Source organism: Cuculus canorus, chromosome 11 (assembly GCF_017976375.1).
Source record: "Cuculus canorus isolate bCucCan1 chromosome 11, bCucCan1.pri, whole genome shotgun sequence".
NCBI lineage: Eukaryota > Metazoa > Chordata > Aves > Cuculiformes > Cuculidae > Cuculus > Cuculus canorus.
Window position 1 is genome coordinate 11,341,771 of NC_071411.1, and position 19,672 is coordinate 11,361,442.

Genomic DNA, 19,672 nt, shown 5'->3' on the forward strand with positions numbered 1-19,672 from the left:
GTTTATCAAAGAGGACACTTGAGCAAAATAGAGTCAGCTCCTCTTGTGAGCATGGGCTCATGGCCATTATTGACCTTTGAAACATTTGACTATGAAGAGCTGCACTTCTAAGAGAAACAGGGATGTTCTGTTGGGTTCTCACAGCCAGCAACATTTATCTCTGAAAATTATATTTTCTAGAAAATAAAACTGAAATATTTCAATATCCAATCTGAGCATGGTTATTACACTACAAGAAACATCTCATATGACTTTTTTCCTGATCTCACCCCTCCCCCTCAAAACCCACCCTGTCTACTCAATCCATTGATTTATTCATTAAATGATACAAAAAACAGTTTCCTTAGTTAGCTAGCTAGAATAATGCTGAAGATAAATGATGTTCTGCTCCATATTTTACAGAGTATTATCCTCAGAGATCACATTTAACAGCCTAATGTTTTAAAATAATAAAGTTTGCAAAGAGGTAAACTGCATCACTTCCTTGTCAAAGTGATATAGAAAATTAAAGAACATGACAGTGCTTTATCAAAGAATGGTTTAGTTCAAAGTTTCTCTAATCACTTCACACAACAAATATTATTAATTCTGTTGGCCTAAACTAATCCTGTTTCCAGTTAAACAGCCTCACAACAGCTTTGTTCCCAAATTTATTACATAAGATTTCTTAAGAAACTATCAGGTTTTTATTTGAGGTCCTTAAGCAGAAAAAGTGTGACAATTCAGGGTGTGAGTTATGAATTCAAGAGCAGATACTTACGGTCCGAAGGAATGATCGAAGAACAGTTTTCACTGCTACCTGCTTTGCATACATCTGAATAGAAAAACTCTCCAGTCATTGTCTCACCTGGTTCTGTGCGATCTAAGAACAGAAGGTGATGAATCAAATGGATAGTTTGTTTTGTACACTTTGCACAATTACTTCTCAAATATTAAGGTGTCCCGTCATATTCAGTGTGCAATTACTAGGCAGATTTAGAATAGTACATTACCCTAGAGGTTGGAAGAGCACACTACTTGGCAATTTACATATTCAGTGATTTCAAGTTCAAACATAAAATTATTTCTAACAATCAAAGACTGAAGTTACACATTTATTTTGAGTCAGCTACAAAGTTCAGAGAATAATTGAAATTGTCCTGAAATTACTATATTCTAGTGCACAGAGAAGACAAAACAAGACAAAACACAACCTTCTCCTCTAAAAAATTTCATTTCTATGCTTCCCACCCACTAAGTCAGTAGTTCGATGCTACAGAGTGGAATGCCCCCAATTTTTAACCTATAACAAGCAACCTAAGGTCAGCACCAAGAAGTCTGCTACAGAATTTAAAGAGTAGCAAATAATTGAGGAAGGTTAATACAGTCTATAAAAATATGACCAAACTAGAATTAGAAAAATAAACTTCTACGTCACAAGAGCATCTCTTTGATGGCTTTTGACGCCTTTCATTTCTTTTCAGTCTGTTATTTCAGATAAAATATTAATTTTTATTATGTTGAAACTAAACCCCGCCATTAAAGGGCAATATAAGCATTGAAGATCTGGCAAATAAAGGCAGAACTGAATTCTCCCAGTGCAGAGCCTTCTCCACGATGGCCAACCTAAAGTCTACTTGTAATCAAACTGCAGGAGGGAGTAGGTGTAGCTGAATTAGATAATCTAAACTGTTTTAGCAAACAGCGAAGGGAGATATCTCAATCATGCGCAGAAGAGCCCAAGCGCTATCTCCTGATCTTCCTCCTCCCCACCTCTCTTTATGCTGCAGCAGATTGCAGCATTTTGTAAAAATACTGGGTTACCCATTTGCCCCAATCGGTTTGATGCTTAAATTTTATCTTCTATTTAAACAGTGTTCCTTGTAAGAAAGAAATTATCAAACTGGTGAGGCAATCGGTATGTCTTGCAAAAGGCAGAAGACACTCAGCATGCCTTCAGGAATAAAAGCCCATTACTTTCTTCAACACAAACCGCCACTATGAGTCGCCGATACCAACCTGGCAATAACGTTTCATTAGGGAGCTTGTCTACTTCCAGAATAAAGTCATCTTTGAAGAAGAGGTAACCGACTATGGAAAACAGGTAGACCAAGATGAGAGCAAGAACAGCAGTGAGGATGATGGAACGCCCATTGCGAGTGACGCTCTTGATAACATTCAGCAAGGTCTCTTCTCGGTACACCAAGTCAAAGAGCTGGAGAACGATGAACAAAAGCAAATGTTATTTCTCACATGTATTGCCAATACCACTGGTGACATGCTATGCGTTGGCATAAAATGGGACAGCATGCACACCAGTCTGATGTTGTACAGACCATTTAAAGCATACGGGGTTTTGCGTTTTTATAGTTATCTGAAATGTAACCTATTAGCAAGGATCATGGAACAGATTCTCCTAGAAGCTGTGCTAAAGCACATGGTGGACAAGGAGGTGATTAATGGCAGCCAGCACGGCTTTACCAGGAGCAAATCCCGTATGACCAACTTAGTGGCTTTCTATGATGGGGTAACCGCAGCAGTGGACACGGGTAAACCAACAGATGTGATCTATCTGGACTCCTGTAAAGCCTTTGACACAGTCCCACACAACATTTAGAGAGAGTCCTTCTCTCTAAATTGGACGGATATGGATTTGATAGGTGGACAGCACAGTGAATAAGAAACTGGCTGGATAGTCATATTCAAAGAGTAGTGGTCGATAGCTCAAAGTCCAGACGGAGATCCGTGACAAGTGGTGTCCCTCAGGGGTCCGTACTGGGACCGGTACTGTTCAATATCTTTATCAATTATATTGACAGTGAGATTGAGTGCACCGTCAGCAAGTTTGCAGATGACACCAAGCTGAGTGGTGTAGTTGCCACACCAGAAGGAGGGGAGGTCATCCAGAGGGACCTGGACAGGCTGGAGAAGTGGGCCTCTGAGAACCTCATGAGGTTCAACAAGGCCAAGGGTAAGGTCTTGCACCTGGATTGGGGCAATCCCTGCTTTCAGTACACGATGGGATATGATGTGATTGAGATCAGCCCTGCAGAGAAGGACTTGGGGTACTGGTCAACAAGAAGCACAACACGAGTCAGCACTGTGCGCTCGCAGCCCAGAAGGCCGACCGTATCCTGGGCTGCATCAAAAGACACGTGGCCAGCAGGTCGAGGGAAGTGATTCTGTTCCTCTATTCCTCTCTTGTGAGACCTCATCTGGAATACTGTGACCAGTTCTGGAATCCTCAACGTAAGAAGTATATGGAGCTGTTGGAATGGGTGCAGAGGAGGGCTACAAAGATGATCAGACAGCTGGAGCACCTTGTCTACGAGGACAGGCTGAGAGAGTTGGACTTGTTCAGCCTGGAAAAGAGAAGGCTCAGAGGAGATCTTATAGGGACCTTCCAGTACCTGAAGGGGGCCTACAGGAAAGCTGGAGAAGGGCTATTTGTAAAGGCTTGTGGTGACAGGACAAGGGGGAATGGGTATAAACTGGAGAGGAGCAGATTTAGACTGGACATTAGGAAGAATTTCCTCACCCTGAGAGCGGTGAGGCACTGGCACCGGTTGCCCAGGGAGGTTGTGGCTGCCCCATCCCTGGAGGTGTTCAAAGCCAGGTTTGGACGGGGCCTTGGGCAGCTTGATCTAGTGGGATGGCCCTGCCCATGGCAGGGGGTTGGAACTAAATGATCTCTAAGGTCTCTTCCAGCCCTAACTATTCTATGATTCTATGAGATGGGGTCCCTCACCCCCACTGTACTAGTCTTATGCCATGCATGGTGGAACATGAAGAATTAAGGCAGCTCTACTGTCGTCTTTACCTGCACTTCACAGACTCCAGTTGTGAGTGGCAGCACAGGAAGAAGTTCCTGCCTAATTTAAGGGCAGATATTCTTGCTTAAGTGCTAGATATGCAGTGCATGCTTTAAACAAAGCTGCTAACGTGGAGTGTTGTATTCTTTTTTGGTACTATCTACCCATCACAATCTCAAAACACAATTAGTTATTTCCTTGAAGTCTTAATTTATTGAATGCATAATTAAATGAGAAATATTTGGGCCCAAAATTTTTGTTTCAATTTCTTTACAGATGTTTCCTTCATTTTTCACTCCTCTGGGTCCGCAACAGTTCACCAGCACAGCCCAGGCAGGTTGCTGGCTACGCTGGCTGACATTGACAAAGCAGGTATTTGATAAATTGGACCTACATGAATACAGACAATAGCCAATTCAGTTACCAGAGGATGTAGCAAGCATCAAAGAAAGGGACAAAAATAGCGTTCTGAATGGGATTTAAGGTTTGCTTTAAAAGTGGCACATTTTTTCCACCAACACTAGATATACTCCTTCAGTGCTTTTTCCTACAAGTATTGTGCTGTGCAAGATTAATTCCACCTCCAACAGAAAAACCACGTATGCCAGGCATCTGTGTCAGTCGTATGAGGTCTGGAGTCTAGCTACAGCTAAAGAGATGCTCCAAAGATAACCAACTGCTCAAAAAGCAGTTGGGCACTATGTTATAGTTATTGACAATAACAGAGTAAACAATCTTAAAGACTGTGTGTCACTTACTCATAGCATGGTAACTCTAAACGTGCCTACTGTTCAGCTAACATTTCTACGGCTACATTTTTCAATGACTTCTCCCCCCACCTCCATGTAAGAGCTTATCTGACCTTAAGAAGGCTTGAACCTTCACCAGGTATATCAAGTACTTGTAGTCACGACATTTTAAATTATTTTATTATCTTAGAAGTCAAGGCAGAGTCACAAGCAATACGCCTAACCTAGAAAACCTGTATCTTTGAAGTTGAGGAGTATCGCTGAGAGAAAAGCTAAATGCTTCCATTGCAACTGTGAACGCATTTATTGTAATGAGCAACTTTAACTAAATTTAACTTTAAAGACATCTTGTATGATATACTTGAGAAGAACAAAAAGGTCTCTGTTTGTCTGTACAAATCAGGAAGAGATGTGGCAGGAGTCCCATAGCCTCCCACCATAACTTCTCCCAAGCAAGATCTTCATCGTGCAGTTCTCAGTGCCTGCACAACAGTTTCCCAGTAGCAAAAGAGAAAGCAAGCAGTGTAAGACACATCCAGATATTCCCGAGATGGGACTTTACAAGCAGAGACAGAAGAACATTATGAGAGCAAAGTAGGTACGTACCAACAAGCTATAAAAGAATTCATGTACGAAGAGCCCCAGAGCACAAATCAGAAGGTACAGCAGGTGATAAAGAAACTCTACATCCATGATCATCGCCTTGTATCCTCTTGTGAAGGTTCCACAGTTACCCACAAAACTCATCAGAAAAATGATTTTATTACAAACCTAAGGAAAGATGAACCGTAAATAAGTTACAATACATCGTTTTCAGGAAAAAAAGGCAATTTTTCAAAGCTGGAGATAATGTGGCCCCATGAGGATATCAACAACTGTGCTGACTTGTCTGTTTCATGACAGCATTTTACACACCAGTCAAAACCTGCTTTCTATTGCCTTTTGTGCACATCTGAGACAGCGAGCTAAAACTAAAACTGTGTGTCTAATAAAATGTGTGCATCTACTCCTGTCTCCAGCTTGTTGACAAGGAGCACCAAGACTTAAGATTTAGAGAAGGAAGTAAAAACAACCCCTGGTGTGAGAGGTAAATCTTCCTACAAAAAAACAACCCTGTTCTTAGCATGGCACTTCCTGCAGTCAAGTAACTCTCTAGCCTACCACAACCCCTACATTTCCAGAACACCCCCTGCTGCTTGCTAATAAGCAAATGGTCCGGATTCCCTCAGCAATTCATTCTCAAATCACGCACCCAGTAATCCTTCTGTGTAGCACAAGCCATCAACAGCAGAAGGAAAGCTGCCTTAGACTTACCTTGAACCTGCTAAATGCTACAACTACCAATAACAACTACCACCCTCACAATGCAGCTCTGCCTCAGTAGTACACAGTACACAGTGATGTGTTTTGAAGCAAGGAGTGCTGTTAAATTGTGCACTTAAACACTGGGCACTTTGTAATAAAGACAAGGACTTTGAGAAGACGCATCTTTACACAGCTGCTGACTTAGTCAGAGAGAAACGCTTTTGACTTAGTTGCTACAAGAGACCACAAGTATCCCGATTTGAGCATTAATGAAGTTCTTCGGTGGCTCAGTCCACACATTACTGTAGTAAAACTGCTAAGTGTCAGCTTTTGGCTGGCAGGTAAACTGAAGAGATTTGGGAAATGCACTGCTCAGTGAATCTTACACGACCTCGAAAACACTGTAGCTTAGCTGCTAAATGGGAGATGAGTTTGAGCAAGTAACTGCGTACATTAGGCTCACAGAGACTTCTTTGCATTTCTGGCTGGGATGGAAGCTGTTTCTAGACCCCGGCAAAACTCAATAAAACCTTAGAGGTCTCCTGCATGAGGAACAAGTACTAAACAGACAACAGCAAAGCAGTTCTGGTAGGAACAGTCCAAAGAGGGAATTAGTCCTCCCACCAGTTCCACCACGATGTCCCAAGCTATTTTTGCTTGATATCTTCTTGAGCAGGTAAGAAACCCTTACATAAGATTCAAGAGAACTTCAAAAATGCCCACTCGATACTTACATTGAATGCACCCAGAAGAAATAACGTCGGTTGTAAACCAACTGAAAATATTAATCGCAAGATTGTAGAAGCGATTAAAGCTCGGATGCCATGGGGCTTAGGAAGAGCTATAACAATGGCCAGAGATATCAGCATAGCTGTCCACAGCAAGCCTGACAAGTGGGGCTCCAATGTACCTAGGATAAAAACCAAATCCATTTCAATACTTGCATGACCAAACAAAACAAACCCAAAACTACCAAATAAATGCCATTTTATCTTATCTTTGGTGGAGCATCATTAAGCCTCGTGTTCAGACATCACTGATTTCAAGGTAGTAAGTGGAACATCTGAGCCCTATGCCTTCAGCAAATTTTAATTACAAACTGGTTACTAAAGCATTATATAAATGACAAGTGCCAGTATTATAGAGTTCTTCATGTTAGTGTTCATTGCTTATACACCTGGAATGCTGAAAAGGGAAGCATTTTGCTAATACATTCTGTAAAGGCATTGAATGAGTAGGTAAAGACAGACACTATACTTCTCCAGGTCCAGAGTCACAGTAGATTCTCCTATTACACTTTTGGTCAAAAGCCTTGTACCAGTTTTTGTCATCTCTTGCTATTTCTGGTTCTATTTAGACTGTCCCATGAGACTGTCTGCTTACATAACATCAAGCCCGTGTTGCTAAAAATACAATTCTCTGAAAGAGTCATAAAAAATACTCAGCCAAAAATACCATTTAGCCAGGGTTTATGCAGAATAAAAAGAGACAACCCTATATTAAAAATGACATTAAAAAAGTTTTCTTCAAGCAGCTGGTTTCTCTACAGACAAAAACGCATGACCCCCAAAATTTCACAGCACTCCGCAGTCCTTCTGCAAGTACATACTCAGAGGTCTGTTGTGTCTTACTCAATACAGTGATTGAGGGCTTCTTCCTCCTCCCTGACCAAATTCAGAAGGCTTAAGATATACTGCTCTCATCTGACTATGACAAGCAGCCATTTAATTTTGTTCCAAATCACTGTAGATTAATAAACACAGCAGAGGATAAATGGAAATTAAAACTTAATAAGCGTAAAGTTGAACAGATGCTTCTTCTGTCTGAAGGGAGTTTGGGATCCCAGAGCAATGCCATCACACAAACACCAAAAGGTGTAGGGCTTGAAACAGTCACCTGAGTGGGAACGATAAACAGCAGAGTGGGAGGAAGAGAGGAAAAACTGTGCAGAAGCTCATTTAGGAATGACTTGGGAATTGCTGTGAGAGGCAGATCCTGAAGGATCCTGCCAGCACCCACACAGGTGTCTGAACATCTCAGCTATTATAAAGCCATTCACAGCACATGAACATATTTGCTTTCACAAGTTTCAACAGTTCTCAGCAGGCCCGCAAAATAACTGGAGTTAATGAATCCCTCAGCAGTTGCCTGGAACACCCAGCTTGGAAAGGCTCAACACCACAGGTTGTTCATCAGCATAAGGAGTGCAATGCCATGAGATACAAAAACCTTAATGGGGCCTCAGTCAGGTGAGTACTTGCAGGAAAGTGCAGGGCTCAGGCTTGTCTCTCCTTCCTAGGAATGGAGAGAGACCAGGAGCAAACTGGGAGCAGTGTCTTTGCCCTCGGCAAACAAAGTTCATCAAGACAGCAGTCACTTGACATCAACTGTCATCACTCAACTTAATGCCAAAGCCTCACTGCGAGCACATGGAGTCCATTACACAAGTGCAGACAGGAGGAACACATAACCAGGAGGACCTGGTAGGAAGCTCTCCCTGTCTCTGGAACTCTCACCATTCTAATACCTAATCCCAGAACTTTGTTTTTGCTTCTGCTCTTCAAGTCAGAAGTTTCAGAAGCTTCTGCTACAGTCAGATGCTAATCAGCTGCTCTGTTCACCATGCCTGAGCAATTCAAGACTTTGGCAACTTCCCCAAAATGGCCTGTTTCGAAAAGTCTTTTTTTTAAATCTAAAAATAAAATACGCATGTATTTATTTATTTTAGATTTCTTTTAACTTTAAGTAGTAGATGATGAGATTTTAACAATTTGTTACCTGATAAAGTATTTCAAATAAGCAGGGTAGAGCATCTTCAAAATGCCAAATGATCCCCCCTCCTATTCTTGAAACTTCTAATCTCAACCAACTTGTTTAATTACCAACTTTCCTAGCAGCCATAAATACAGAGTTTTCAATTTGTACTTCTGATCTTTGAAACTAGATAAAAAAAATTCAGTTGCCCTTGGTGCATGTTAAAACCTTTCAACCAGCGGCTGGCCAGAAGGGGATCAGGGTAGCCCCATGGTCTGCTGCCACAGGGAGTGATGGAGACGTACAGCAGCTGAAAACACCAATGCTGCAGAAGGCAACTACACTCTTCCACCTCTCAGGAACACTGGATTTTGCTCTAAAACAGCCTGTACTTCTCACACACTTGATCAGGATGCAGAACCCCACTAAACAGGTTTTCCATGCCCACTGCCTTTATTCCACTGCAGTCAGAAGCTGTTATCAAACACTGCTTGGACAAAACTAAAGCTCTCCTCAATCAAAATGAAATGGTGAGCAGCAAAAAGGATAAAGCAGCTTTTGCCACAAAGAGCTCAGTCGATAATTTTCTTATGTTCAAGCTACTGATATCTTTGAGCTCCACTATCATCGGGTTTCGTAGTTAGAAATGAATTGAGAAAGACACAGAGGGAAGTTCCATAGGAAAAGACAAGCATCTAACTGGCCGTATTGCATTAATGAATCTGAGAGAACGGAAGCAAAAGCTTGAACATGAATTGCCTTTCTCCAGCAGGAGGTTCTACTGTGAGGGTCCTTATTTGCTGCAGTTGACACGGCTGTGGCACAATCTCCTGCCTAGGTATTTCCTTTACAGCAACTTTGCAAGCAATAAACATGATAGAGGCATTCACAAGAATGTTTCTCCAGATTCCCCAACTCTTGCTGACATGACCCTACCCCTTGACCTGCCCTGAGGTGCATCTCCTGAGAGAGGCTGGATCTAACGACAAGCAGCTGAATCTCCTCAGGACTCCACCAGGAGTATTTACTGAATTGGCCCTAAGAACCATCAGCATCCAGAAAACCACTGTTTGGATCAAAAGCAACTTCCCTGAGACCTACTAGAGCATGACTGCGCAGTCTCACATGAATCGCATGTTAACCCATCATTTATGTTAGATGCAAAAGCAAGCCCAGCTGCTACCCGCTGATGGCCAGGAACCTTGGAGTGGCTGGTTGCTCCTGAGCCAAGAGACACGGCTGGCACGCTCCTCCTTGCTCCCTAGGGCAACCTCTGCTCTAAGAGCCTGCAAAGGTAATGGACTCCTAAGAGAGTAACAGAGAGGAGAGGCACTTATCTTCTGCATCCACCACCAATTTCTAATGGCACAAGGCAGGTCACTTCACTGCTGTACACTTCATCTGCCAATGCAGGATAATCTCACGCACCCAACCCCAACACTCCGAGATCTCCTGTGCTATGTATCCACAACAGTTTTAAGGAAAACGACATTAATAAAATGCAAGCTCAAGGAAAAAAACAAATTAACATTTCTCATATTTTTAGTTTAATACTTAATTACAGAACTTTAAAACAAAGTAGAACAGTCAAGTAATTAAAGGTGGATGTCTGTCTTTGATAATTTTTTCCCTTAGGAAAATGCATGGCTCTACATTTTCCTTAAAAATGCTTCGAGAAAATGTAAGTCAGAACAGCAGAATTTAAATCAAGGCAATTAAAGAAAAGCTAATTTCTGTTCTACTATCCCCACTGAAGCAAACACAGATGCACAGATACAAGTCGGGGACAGAATATGGCTCACTGTACTTTAGCTGTTCACATATGTTTGTATACTAAATATCAGTACCTCCTCGAATTCCTTTGAACGGATAGAAAAACGCCACAAGCAGGTTCATAAGGACAGCCAGGTTAAAGGAGATGCTGCTCCAGAAGGACATGTTACGAGCACACCAGTATAGGAAAGGCTGAGCTGCAAAACAGAAGAAGAATTCGTTTTAAGGAAGCATTTAAAAAAATAAGAGTTCTATATAAAAAAAATTCATCTCCATCAAAACTCAGTTTGTTTTCAGTTTGCCCAAAAGCACAGCATCAACAGCAACAACATGCGTGGCCAACTGTGAAGTTTGATTACTCTTTATCTATATTTAAACTTCCAGTTTCCTAGATAGTGCTTTAAGGCAAAGGATTCATGTTAAAAAGTAAAGTATTTTCAAACATGATTTAGCAGCAGCAGCATGAGAAAAAATCAGAAATGCCAGAGGTCAAGGACTTCAAGTTTCCCATATACTTTATACTCAGAGTCACACAAAGAACAATTAGGAAGAAAATTTGTACACATGATTGACAGTGAGATTCAGCCCCATCCCTCCCAATTCTGCTGCTGCTGCCAGCAGCTCATCTACACAAGATTCTGCCCACCTTCACATTTCTTTGCTGTAGTAAGCCAGAAAAAAAAATGCAGCAAAGACAGTGCAAGGTGGGCAACTGTGACACAGAACGTAGCGTAGTGAGACAGCACTAAAACTACAACGTTCAGGACTAGCTGCCAAGGCAGTAAGACAACTTTACCTCAAGCTGCTAATAGACAGATACAACCCCAGAATAATAACTGAACTGAAGCTCGCTGGCCTTTCTCCTGCCCTGGGGCAAAGGAGACAAGCACATCTGCACAGAGCGAAGTGTACAGTTAAAAAGCTGCACATTTAAATTCTTATCACTACATATAAATACTTTTCAAAAAGGCTCCTAATTTTAATAATCTCTGCAGTTAGAATCAAAAGGCACAGAAAGCAAAAAGATTCATTTTTTGAAGTGGTTGCAGACTAGAAGACTACAAGGAAGCTAAGGAGCTGCCTTACAGTAATTCCCTCTGCATCAAGGCAAAATCCTCCTGCAGGCTTACTATGCAGCAAAGCCTGTACTCCTGAAATCTAGAGTGGCAAAAAAATAAATATATTTGAAATGCTCTCAAAGAAGGAAAAGAGCTAATGTTTTTCTCGTTAGAAGGAGATAGCATGTACAGACATCACAGAGCAAATGAAAAGAAGCTCACAGTAAAATTCTGAGAAAAAATGAAAACACTCTGAAGCTAAGGAGTAAATTAATTAACGCAGCAATTCAAAGCCTCATAGTAGCCACCACCTCTCTTAAGCAAATCACATCCTCTAGCATCCTATGCAAAAGAAATGGGCTAAAAGGATTGTACAATGGCTCGTCATATTGAGTTGAAATGCACATAAAAAGTGAATTAATTGAACAGCTGAATGCAAAGGAAAGGACTACAAAAAGGTACCCTGTCACTGTAAGAATCCAAGCTTCATTGCGCCTAATTAGCCAGGCACACACGAAGCCTCGATGGAATGCAACATAGCAACGTTTAGAATATACAATAAACCTATTATTTCTGTTCTCAATTTCATTTTAACTGGAAGATTTTGTAAGCAGGTTGAATTCATTTGTATGAAATTGTTACACAAAAGGTCATTATAAAGTTCCAGGTTTTACTTTAAACCTTCCTTTGGGGTTGAGCACAGACTACCTGCCCTGTGTTACACTTCTGCCTGGTTTTGGTAGGCTCATTTGAATTCTTAATTAAGAGTTGGAGACACTTACAGTGCTCAGATTATGGACTGGCACCACAAACTGAAGGGGGAAATACATGTGTCTTGACAAAGGTTTTTTAAAAAAAAATCTCCCGGGTTTAAATAAACTGTAAGTGGTATCACATGAATGCAGCACAGAGTGTTGCCAGCCCACCACGTCTCGAAACCACAAACCTGTACTTTTAAGATGTGAGAAACAATTGTATAAATGTAGAATATCACTTAGAAGCTAAACAAGACTAGAAAACTAGGAGACAGACTAAATTATTCCGGTTTCTTGAAGATAAAAAGAAACATTCTCCACTTCTGCAGGTGGATCTTGATTAATTTGTGGTCTGCTGTTAATTATGGATCTTTCCACAGCTTGCCTGGAGGGTAGCCTCAAAGAAAACTAAACTAACTCAAACAACTAAATCTAACAGAACATACAGATGTCATCAAGACAAAGCTGCCCATTTGTATCTTGTATACTCCCACATTTCTCGTACAGCTCTTGGAAGACGTTTTAGGAAGCGGCTTCCTGTGCATTTTGATGTTGTCAGAAGTACTAATCCATTGTTCAATGGAAATAGCTCCATTGCATTTAGTATTCATACACATGAAAAATAATTCAGTAGAGCTGACCAAGTTTCAGGCAGTCTTATCTGTACCAGACTTACAAAACTTAAAGTAATATTATTACAATCACTTTTCTCTGTTAAAACGTTTTTTTAATATACATACACACACACACACAAAATCAGAAGCAAATATTGAATTTCCATTAACAAATGTGCAAAACATCATCAACTCTAGTGCTAACTGTGCACATGCATTCTAAACAGAAACTGCAAAGAGTTCAGGCTCTTCTTGGAGGTGCATAGTGAAAGGGCGAAATGCCATCGTCAGAGGTTGCAACAAGGGAAATAATTTTATAAAAAATAATTTTCCCAATGAGGAAGGTCAAGAGGTCCTTTCTCAATATTTTCCCTGCGACTGCGATGCCAGCTGAGTACCAGCAAGATCTCTGACAGCAGGAAAACGTTTGCTAACGCTGCCAGCGTGGATTGCCTGGCACTGCAGGTGGTTTTGGTGGCTGACAGCAGCAGGCAGATGTACAGAAGTCCACTCCCACCTTTGCTCTAGGGGGCGATTCTGGACCAGTTCACGCTCTTGCACTAATACTTAGCGTTTAACTGATTCGGGCATAAGGAACAACAGTGGTATCAGATGGCAGACGTTGGCTTGAGCAGGAAACAACTGCTTTATCTCACATTTCAGAGCGTCACTGTTGGTACATTCTGACCACTCATCACTGCCCACTGAAGCTTGGCCCCATGTGCAACATTTCCCCTTCAGCAAAACAAGGAATCAACTTATACCTTCATTGCTGGAGATGCCATAATTCCATGTCACATTATCCAGCCTTACTCCTCCTTGCAATGCAAGGGAATTGCCTCGTCTGTCCAGTGCAGGGATAACAGAACACTGCTTGCTTCAGCCTTGGTCCTCTGCATTTTTCCCTGCCACCAAATGCTTTCTCATCTAAGCTAAGCCTCCACAAATGTGTTCCTTCCTCCTGCAGCTTAAAAAAGATGACCTGTGATCCTTCTTACCACTCTCCCCTGGATATCCTCCAGTTGGTCCATATTGCTCTTGCATTAAGCTCGACTTCATTAAAGCATATTGCCATCGTGCAGAGGAGCAGACTCTTTCAAACAATTATCGAGGTTGCTGCCACACTGGGGAACCATCTGCTACAGAGTCGACATTTCAAACTCTGAAAACCTGACCTCAGCACTCTGCTGATAACGTTCCACACAACCACACTGGCAACAGCAACCTACCTCGCAACTTCTTTTGCCAGTTCATCTCATTGAAGAGGTCTTCTGATTTCAAGAAGAAGTCATTGATCTTGCTGCCTTGTTCATCTCTCTCTGTTGTGTAATATATCCGCAGCTTGGACTCCTTCGTAAGGAATTCACATATACTGGGCACAGGGAAGACTATTTGCTCCATGGTACGGTCCGACCTGACAATCTGAACAGCAGCTTTATTAGAATTCTGCATAGCTTTCAAATGTTTTATTTCTTGGTTTGACTGCCTATTTTCTTTTTCTTTCAAACCAGCAACATGTTGAATCTTGGACACATTTCTGTAGAACAGCAGTTTGATAGAGACTTCATTTAGTTTACCTATCAAAGCAGGCCTACATTTAGATCCCAAACTGATAATTTCTATGCCGTAGTCTTTTCCTGGCAACATTGTTCTTAGCTGAGATTTCCAAGGGCCCCAGTGAATCCTGCTCCAAAGCTGCACCGAATTTCAGAGCAATCTGGTCACACAATTGAAGAATCTTTGCAAATTTTAGCCATGTATCACAAAGGCAAGTACAAGGAGTAATAGTTATATTTATCTTGCTTATAAGAGTTTTGTGAACTCTCCCCATTTGTGTGCGTTTTACTTCTACAAAGTATCTTCGGTTGTACATCAGGCCAAATCGTCATTTTAATAGCGAAAAAATGGCAAAAGCTACCACTAACTTCATGGATTCAGTAATAGTACCGGCCAAAATGCAACAGAAGTGAAGTGACACTTCCTCCTGCCAAGAGAGCTCTGCTCAGCTCCATCTTAAAGCCCACACATGACAGCTCAAAAATAGCTTCCCCCCAGTGGCTGTCAAAGAATAAAATAAAAAAAATAAGTACATATATATTCTTATGTCAAAGATGACAGTCCACACACAGGTAGTCAGTTCAATCAAAATATCACGTATAATGTAACCAGTGTTTAACTCCACCATTTCTCTTCCAAGTGTCTCTTTCCACAGCGGAATATTTCACACACACACACCACACGGCAGCCACCAGTTTTCTCTTTACCTCAATCTGTGCAGTGTGCTTGGCATAAAACTCCAGAGCCTCGTCTCCCTCTATCTGACCTCCTGGCTTCAGCATGTTCTGCAGCTCTTTGTTATGACGAGCCAACTAAAATAAAGGAATGCAAAGGGAGTGGGAGACACCAGATGTCTCTCTATGATATTAAATATCTGATTTTTGGCATAAAAAAAGAAATAGTATGCAGTCAGCTGCTAAGAAAGGGCAAAGTTGACAGAAGGCTTGTTCTATTCCAACCAGACACCCTGCAGCTCTATTTTGAGAGCAAGTCAGAATGATTCAAATATGTATTTTTTTTTTTCATATCCGTGTTATACTCCCCTTACACCAATCCTCTCCCAGCCTTCGCTTGACTCGGGAAACTTTCTGAACATTCACATTTGGTCTATGCTTCTACACCCACCCTAATTCGAAGGTGTGCTAATCACACAAGTATCCAGGCAGGGACAGAACTGAAAATCTGCATCTTTTGAAAAGCAAATGCACAGAGCACTGCTCCAAAAGTTCTTCTGGATGCTCTAAATTAATCTTACAGCATAGTGAGGGTCTTTCTTCCTCAGATACTAAGTCTCTAATGGAGTGATATATGTAGCATCAATATATTAAGTAGAACTAGATAGGTAACTAGATATATTCCCCTGCTCCCTACCACTCCTTGGTCTACCTTTCAAACAACACACTGTATCAATACAACAAACCTGACTGGTTCCAACAAGAGAGAGAACGTGGCAAGAATCATAAAAACAGGGAGAGATTTCTGCTTACATTTTAATTAATCTGTGAGTAGAATTTCTTTGGGAGTATAAAGTAACCTTTGATAGAGCTGAAAAATGATACATTGCTCCCCAGTACTGCCAAAAACTTGAATCAGATGTCCTCAGAAACTTGGTCAAAAGCCTGCCTGCTTCCCATTATAAAAGAAAATCCTCCATATTTACTGTAAGAATTTTCTCTTCTGATACTTAAAGGATTGGAATTTGCTCTGATAAAAAGAGAACATGCAGTGAGTTTGCTTCAGAGATGAGCCACTAACACAATTTCAAGGAAAAGCAGACTCTTGTTATTCATAGTATGTGACACTTCTGTGCTACAAAAACTCTAAGTGAAATTCTACCTGATGAGCTAATATATAAATGTTGTGTCCCACGTTTCTTGGAGATGCTGCAACATCTTCCCCATTCTCTCCATCTTCAAACTCTACTTCTCCCTGCAGGTAAGCCTTCTTTATCACTTCCACCTAAAGAGAGACAAAAGCCAGTGAAGAGACAGCTCAGGCTGAGGGCTGAAGTCTGCTACGGCTTCACATCTTACTGAAGTGAAAGGGAGCTGAGCGCATACATTCAAGAGGAAGGTCAGTGGGCTTCCTGACATCCAAAGTAAAACAGGAGACAAACTGAGCACCTTCAGTCCAGCTCACTGACACAAGAAACTAAACCTGACATTCCCCTCTAGGTAATATATTCCAGGCCACCCTCACGGCACGCTGCATCACGTTCTGACCTCTGGCCTCCGTCTTAGCTACGTGCACTGAGACAAGTAGACAGTGTTTCAGCTGTACTTTGAATCTCGTTTGTGTTTTCACCAGTTAATACATTAACCAGCTCAAAAGCTTGCTACAGTCTACTGAACAGCTTTTAGGTCACAAGAAATTTTTGTTTCTCTGTCTCTTGTGCAAATAACTTCCACATGTGGATTCCACACTGTCTGATGATTCTCCTCCCCTGCCTTAAACAGGATGCTGAATGCCTCCTCCGTAGCATCCAGCGTGGCTTCCCTAATTGCTTGTGAGGCCTGGAAACTAGGTAGACCCATCCGCTGGGGACAGTGCCTTCATTCAACAAAATCCTTGAAAGGTCTTGCAGAGCCAGTGACCCACGCACAGACCTCTTGCAGCATCCCAGAGTGGACACAGCCACCCCAGTCTCCCCAGTGCTGCTGTACCTGGCTTGAAGGGAGTTGGCAGTTTTGGAGCAACCCAGAGACTCACCAGCTCCTTGGGCCTCATGTTGTAGAGGATCCTTTCTGCATTCTCACTGTCATGCCTGCTCTCCATGATTGCCAAGAGCAGTTTTGAAGCATTGTTCTGAAGGGAGAAAAGAACAGTGTCAATCACTCCCAGAAGTCAAAAAACAAGGGCACCCAGCTTGATTGCTATTATCCCTGCTGCCCAGAAGGGCTTGAGATACCTGGTTTCCACAAATACAAGCCGCAGGCAAGGCAGAGCCTCCCAGCCAGCCTGCTGGAGGACTCCTATAGGCTCGCCTTGCCAAGCACTCCCTCTTATCTAATTATTAAGATATACAGCTTAGTAGTATTTTTTACCATTTTTTTCCCCTAACCCTACTTAGGGGGAGACATCAAAGTAAGCCAACTTAAGGTTCAGACTTCTGAAACTGAGGTTTCAAGCTAATATCATTCTGCTTTGTTTTAAAGACACTGCAGTATTACTACAAGCCCTCAGCTCTGAAATGGTGCAGCTCAGCTTTACTCAAGATACTGTTGATAACATCAAAGAACAGCCACAGCTGAAGACAGACATGCTTTGCTGCTTTTTGCTTAAAATTACTGTGACCTGCTCATGCCAAGAAATAGAGGGAGGAAATGGGAAACTACCACAAGGCACCAGACTACTTTAATACAAAAATTAAGATTAAAATCCATCATGACTGACAATAATAACCAATAAAAGTATTTAATTTTGAAGCATAATACTAATTGAGTCTAAAAGCAGTTTTTATTTAGAATAATAAAAAACCCACATTAGCCATAATAATGGTGTGAGTCGGCAATGGAAAGCAACTAGACATTGCTCTATAGAGAGGACAGTAAGTCAGAAATGAAATATTTCCAAAACATATGCTGAAGCAGGAGTGCTCTGTGACTACTCTTTCTAGAAGACAACCTGCTAGTGTATTTTGAAACCAGCACTAGGGCTGATAATTTCAACACTAAATGAACAGACATAAGAAACTCTTGATGATTAAACATCAACTGATTAAACAACAGCAATAAAGGATTAGGCAAGTAGTTTTAACACAAGAAATTTTACTTCTATTGAATATGTAAAAGCTCACCACCAGCAAAGAAGTCTTCCTCAGCTTTAAATTTTTAAAAGAAAATTATTTTAGGACTCATTAGTGCATCTTGACTGCCTGCATCCCTCCAGCTGAAAACCAGAGGCTCCGTATTACAATTTAAAACATGAGCTACCTGTGGCAAACAATCCTTGGGCCCTGCCTCCAGTTTGCTGATGCATATAATTTTTTGGCACTCATGAATATTGGGATATAATAAACACCCACGTAATTCCAACAATAAAATTGTGTTTCATGTTACTGTTAACATGGATCACACAAAATATTCACTTGCCTTCAGTTCCAACACAAGGTCCATCCTCTTCTTTCCCAAAGGGTTGATGTCATTGAGAATTAATGCTGTGATGATGTCGATACCATTGGACTCGTGAGTAGCAATGCAGTTCTATCCAAAGAAAAGTCAAACTTTACTAATTGTCTGCACTAAAAGTGCAGCCTGTGCTGGTGACCCAGTCAGAGGAGTCATCTCTTTCAACACCTTGTAAGCTGTTCGAGATCAATAACTGAACAGAAAACCCCATAAGGGGAATAACAAAAGATTAAAGCATTTGTTTCAAGCGTGTCCTGTCATCAGCCATGGCATGTCCTAATGAAATCACCCAGCCTCAGGAAGCAGAAAGGAACAGCTGATAAATGAAGTACTTACAGGCCAAAGTAACCAGGCTGAATACATAGCTAAGGAAGAACACTGTTTTACCAAGATTAGGTAGAGTTTTCTTTATTTTAGATGTGCCAATCAACACCTACTTCAGTCCTAACCAAAGAATGTTATTTTCTGTAACCTCCTCACTTACCCTTTAACCCTACCTTTATAATAGTCTATAACTAAAATGTACAACCCAACAGTAAATTGCCAGCTTCAAAATCCAGAGCCCTGTTCTGTTATTGAACTCTACCATGAAGATCCATACCTATATCTAACGGCTGTATTCCTCCCAAATCATAAAACAGAGAAACTGTCAGTTATAAAATGACTTGTACAGCCTCACGCATTCTCTTGCATAGGTATGATTTAATCTGAACATTGGTAAACCCTACTACACCTTTTTTAGCTTTGCTGGAAATTATGTTTGAGTGCACAAAGGCCTTTCAAAGGACAGATATTCTTAAAGACTTTTTGAAAAGTCATATTCCAGTCTTTCTGTGCTATACTACAGTTCTAATAGTAAGTGAATGAAGAAAAAAAGCAGATAACCATGTTTGTAAGTGCAGACAATTGCTTGTGAGAAGTGGGACACCCACCCTTAGAACACAGGACTTAGCAGGTCAAGCCAGTCCAATGGGAAAAGCCTTTTTAACACACACACACTGAGCATATGCTACTCGCTGAGTCAATGCCACAGAGCGGCCAGACTGGGAAACTTTTTTGGGGTAGCTATCCCTTTAGTGTGGTTTACTCTAGACTTCCAAACTTCAGTTGATGCATTGTAACAGCTATAGCAAGAGGCACATTTTGACAAAAAGCAGAAGAAATGGGCCTGACTAATCAGCAATAGTAC

At 41.3% G+C, this 19,672-nt stretch overlaps 1 protein-coding gene across 10 annotated transcripts in view; it reads right to left on the reverse strand.

Annotated features, from left to right (window-relative positions):
* Positions 1–19,672, reverse strand: part of ITPR1 (inositol 1,4,5-trisphosphate receptor type 1) — a 177,856-nt gene that overhangs the window by 21,285 nt on the left and 136,899 nt on the right. For all 10 annotated transcript variants that reach the window (XM_054076444.1, XM_054076439.1, XM_054076441.1 and 7 more), the window contains 10 exons: positions 18,448–18,558; positions 17,066–17,161; positions 16,193–16,315; positions 15,064–15,168; positions 14,029–14,221; positions 10,447–10,569; positions 6,580–6,755; positions 5,147–5,311; positions 1,999–2,194; positions 761–862 (listed from right to left, as the gene is read on the reverse strand). In XM_054076444.1, coding sequence (XP_053932419.1) covers positions 761–862; positions 1,999–2,194; positions 5,147–5,311; positions 6,580–6,755; positions 10,447–10,569; positions 14,029–14,221; positions 15,064–15,168; positions 16,193–16,315; positions 17,066–17,161; positions 18,448–18,558 — 1,390 coding nt within the window. The remainder of the gene's footprint in view (positions 1–760; positions 863–1,998; positions 2,195–5,146; positions 5,312–6,579; positions 6,756–10,446; positions 10,570–14,028; positions 14,222–15,063; positions 15,169–16,192; positions 16,316–17,065; positions 17,162–18,447; positions 18,559–19,672) is intronic.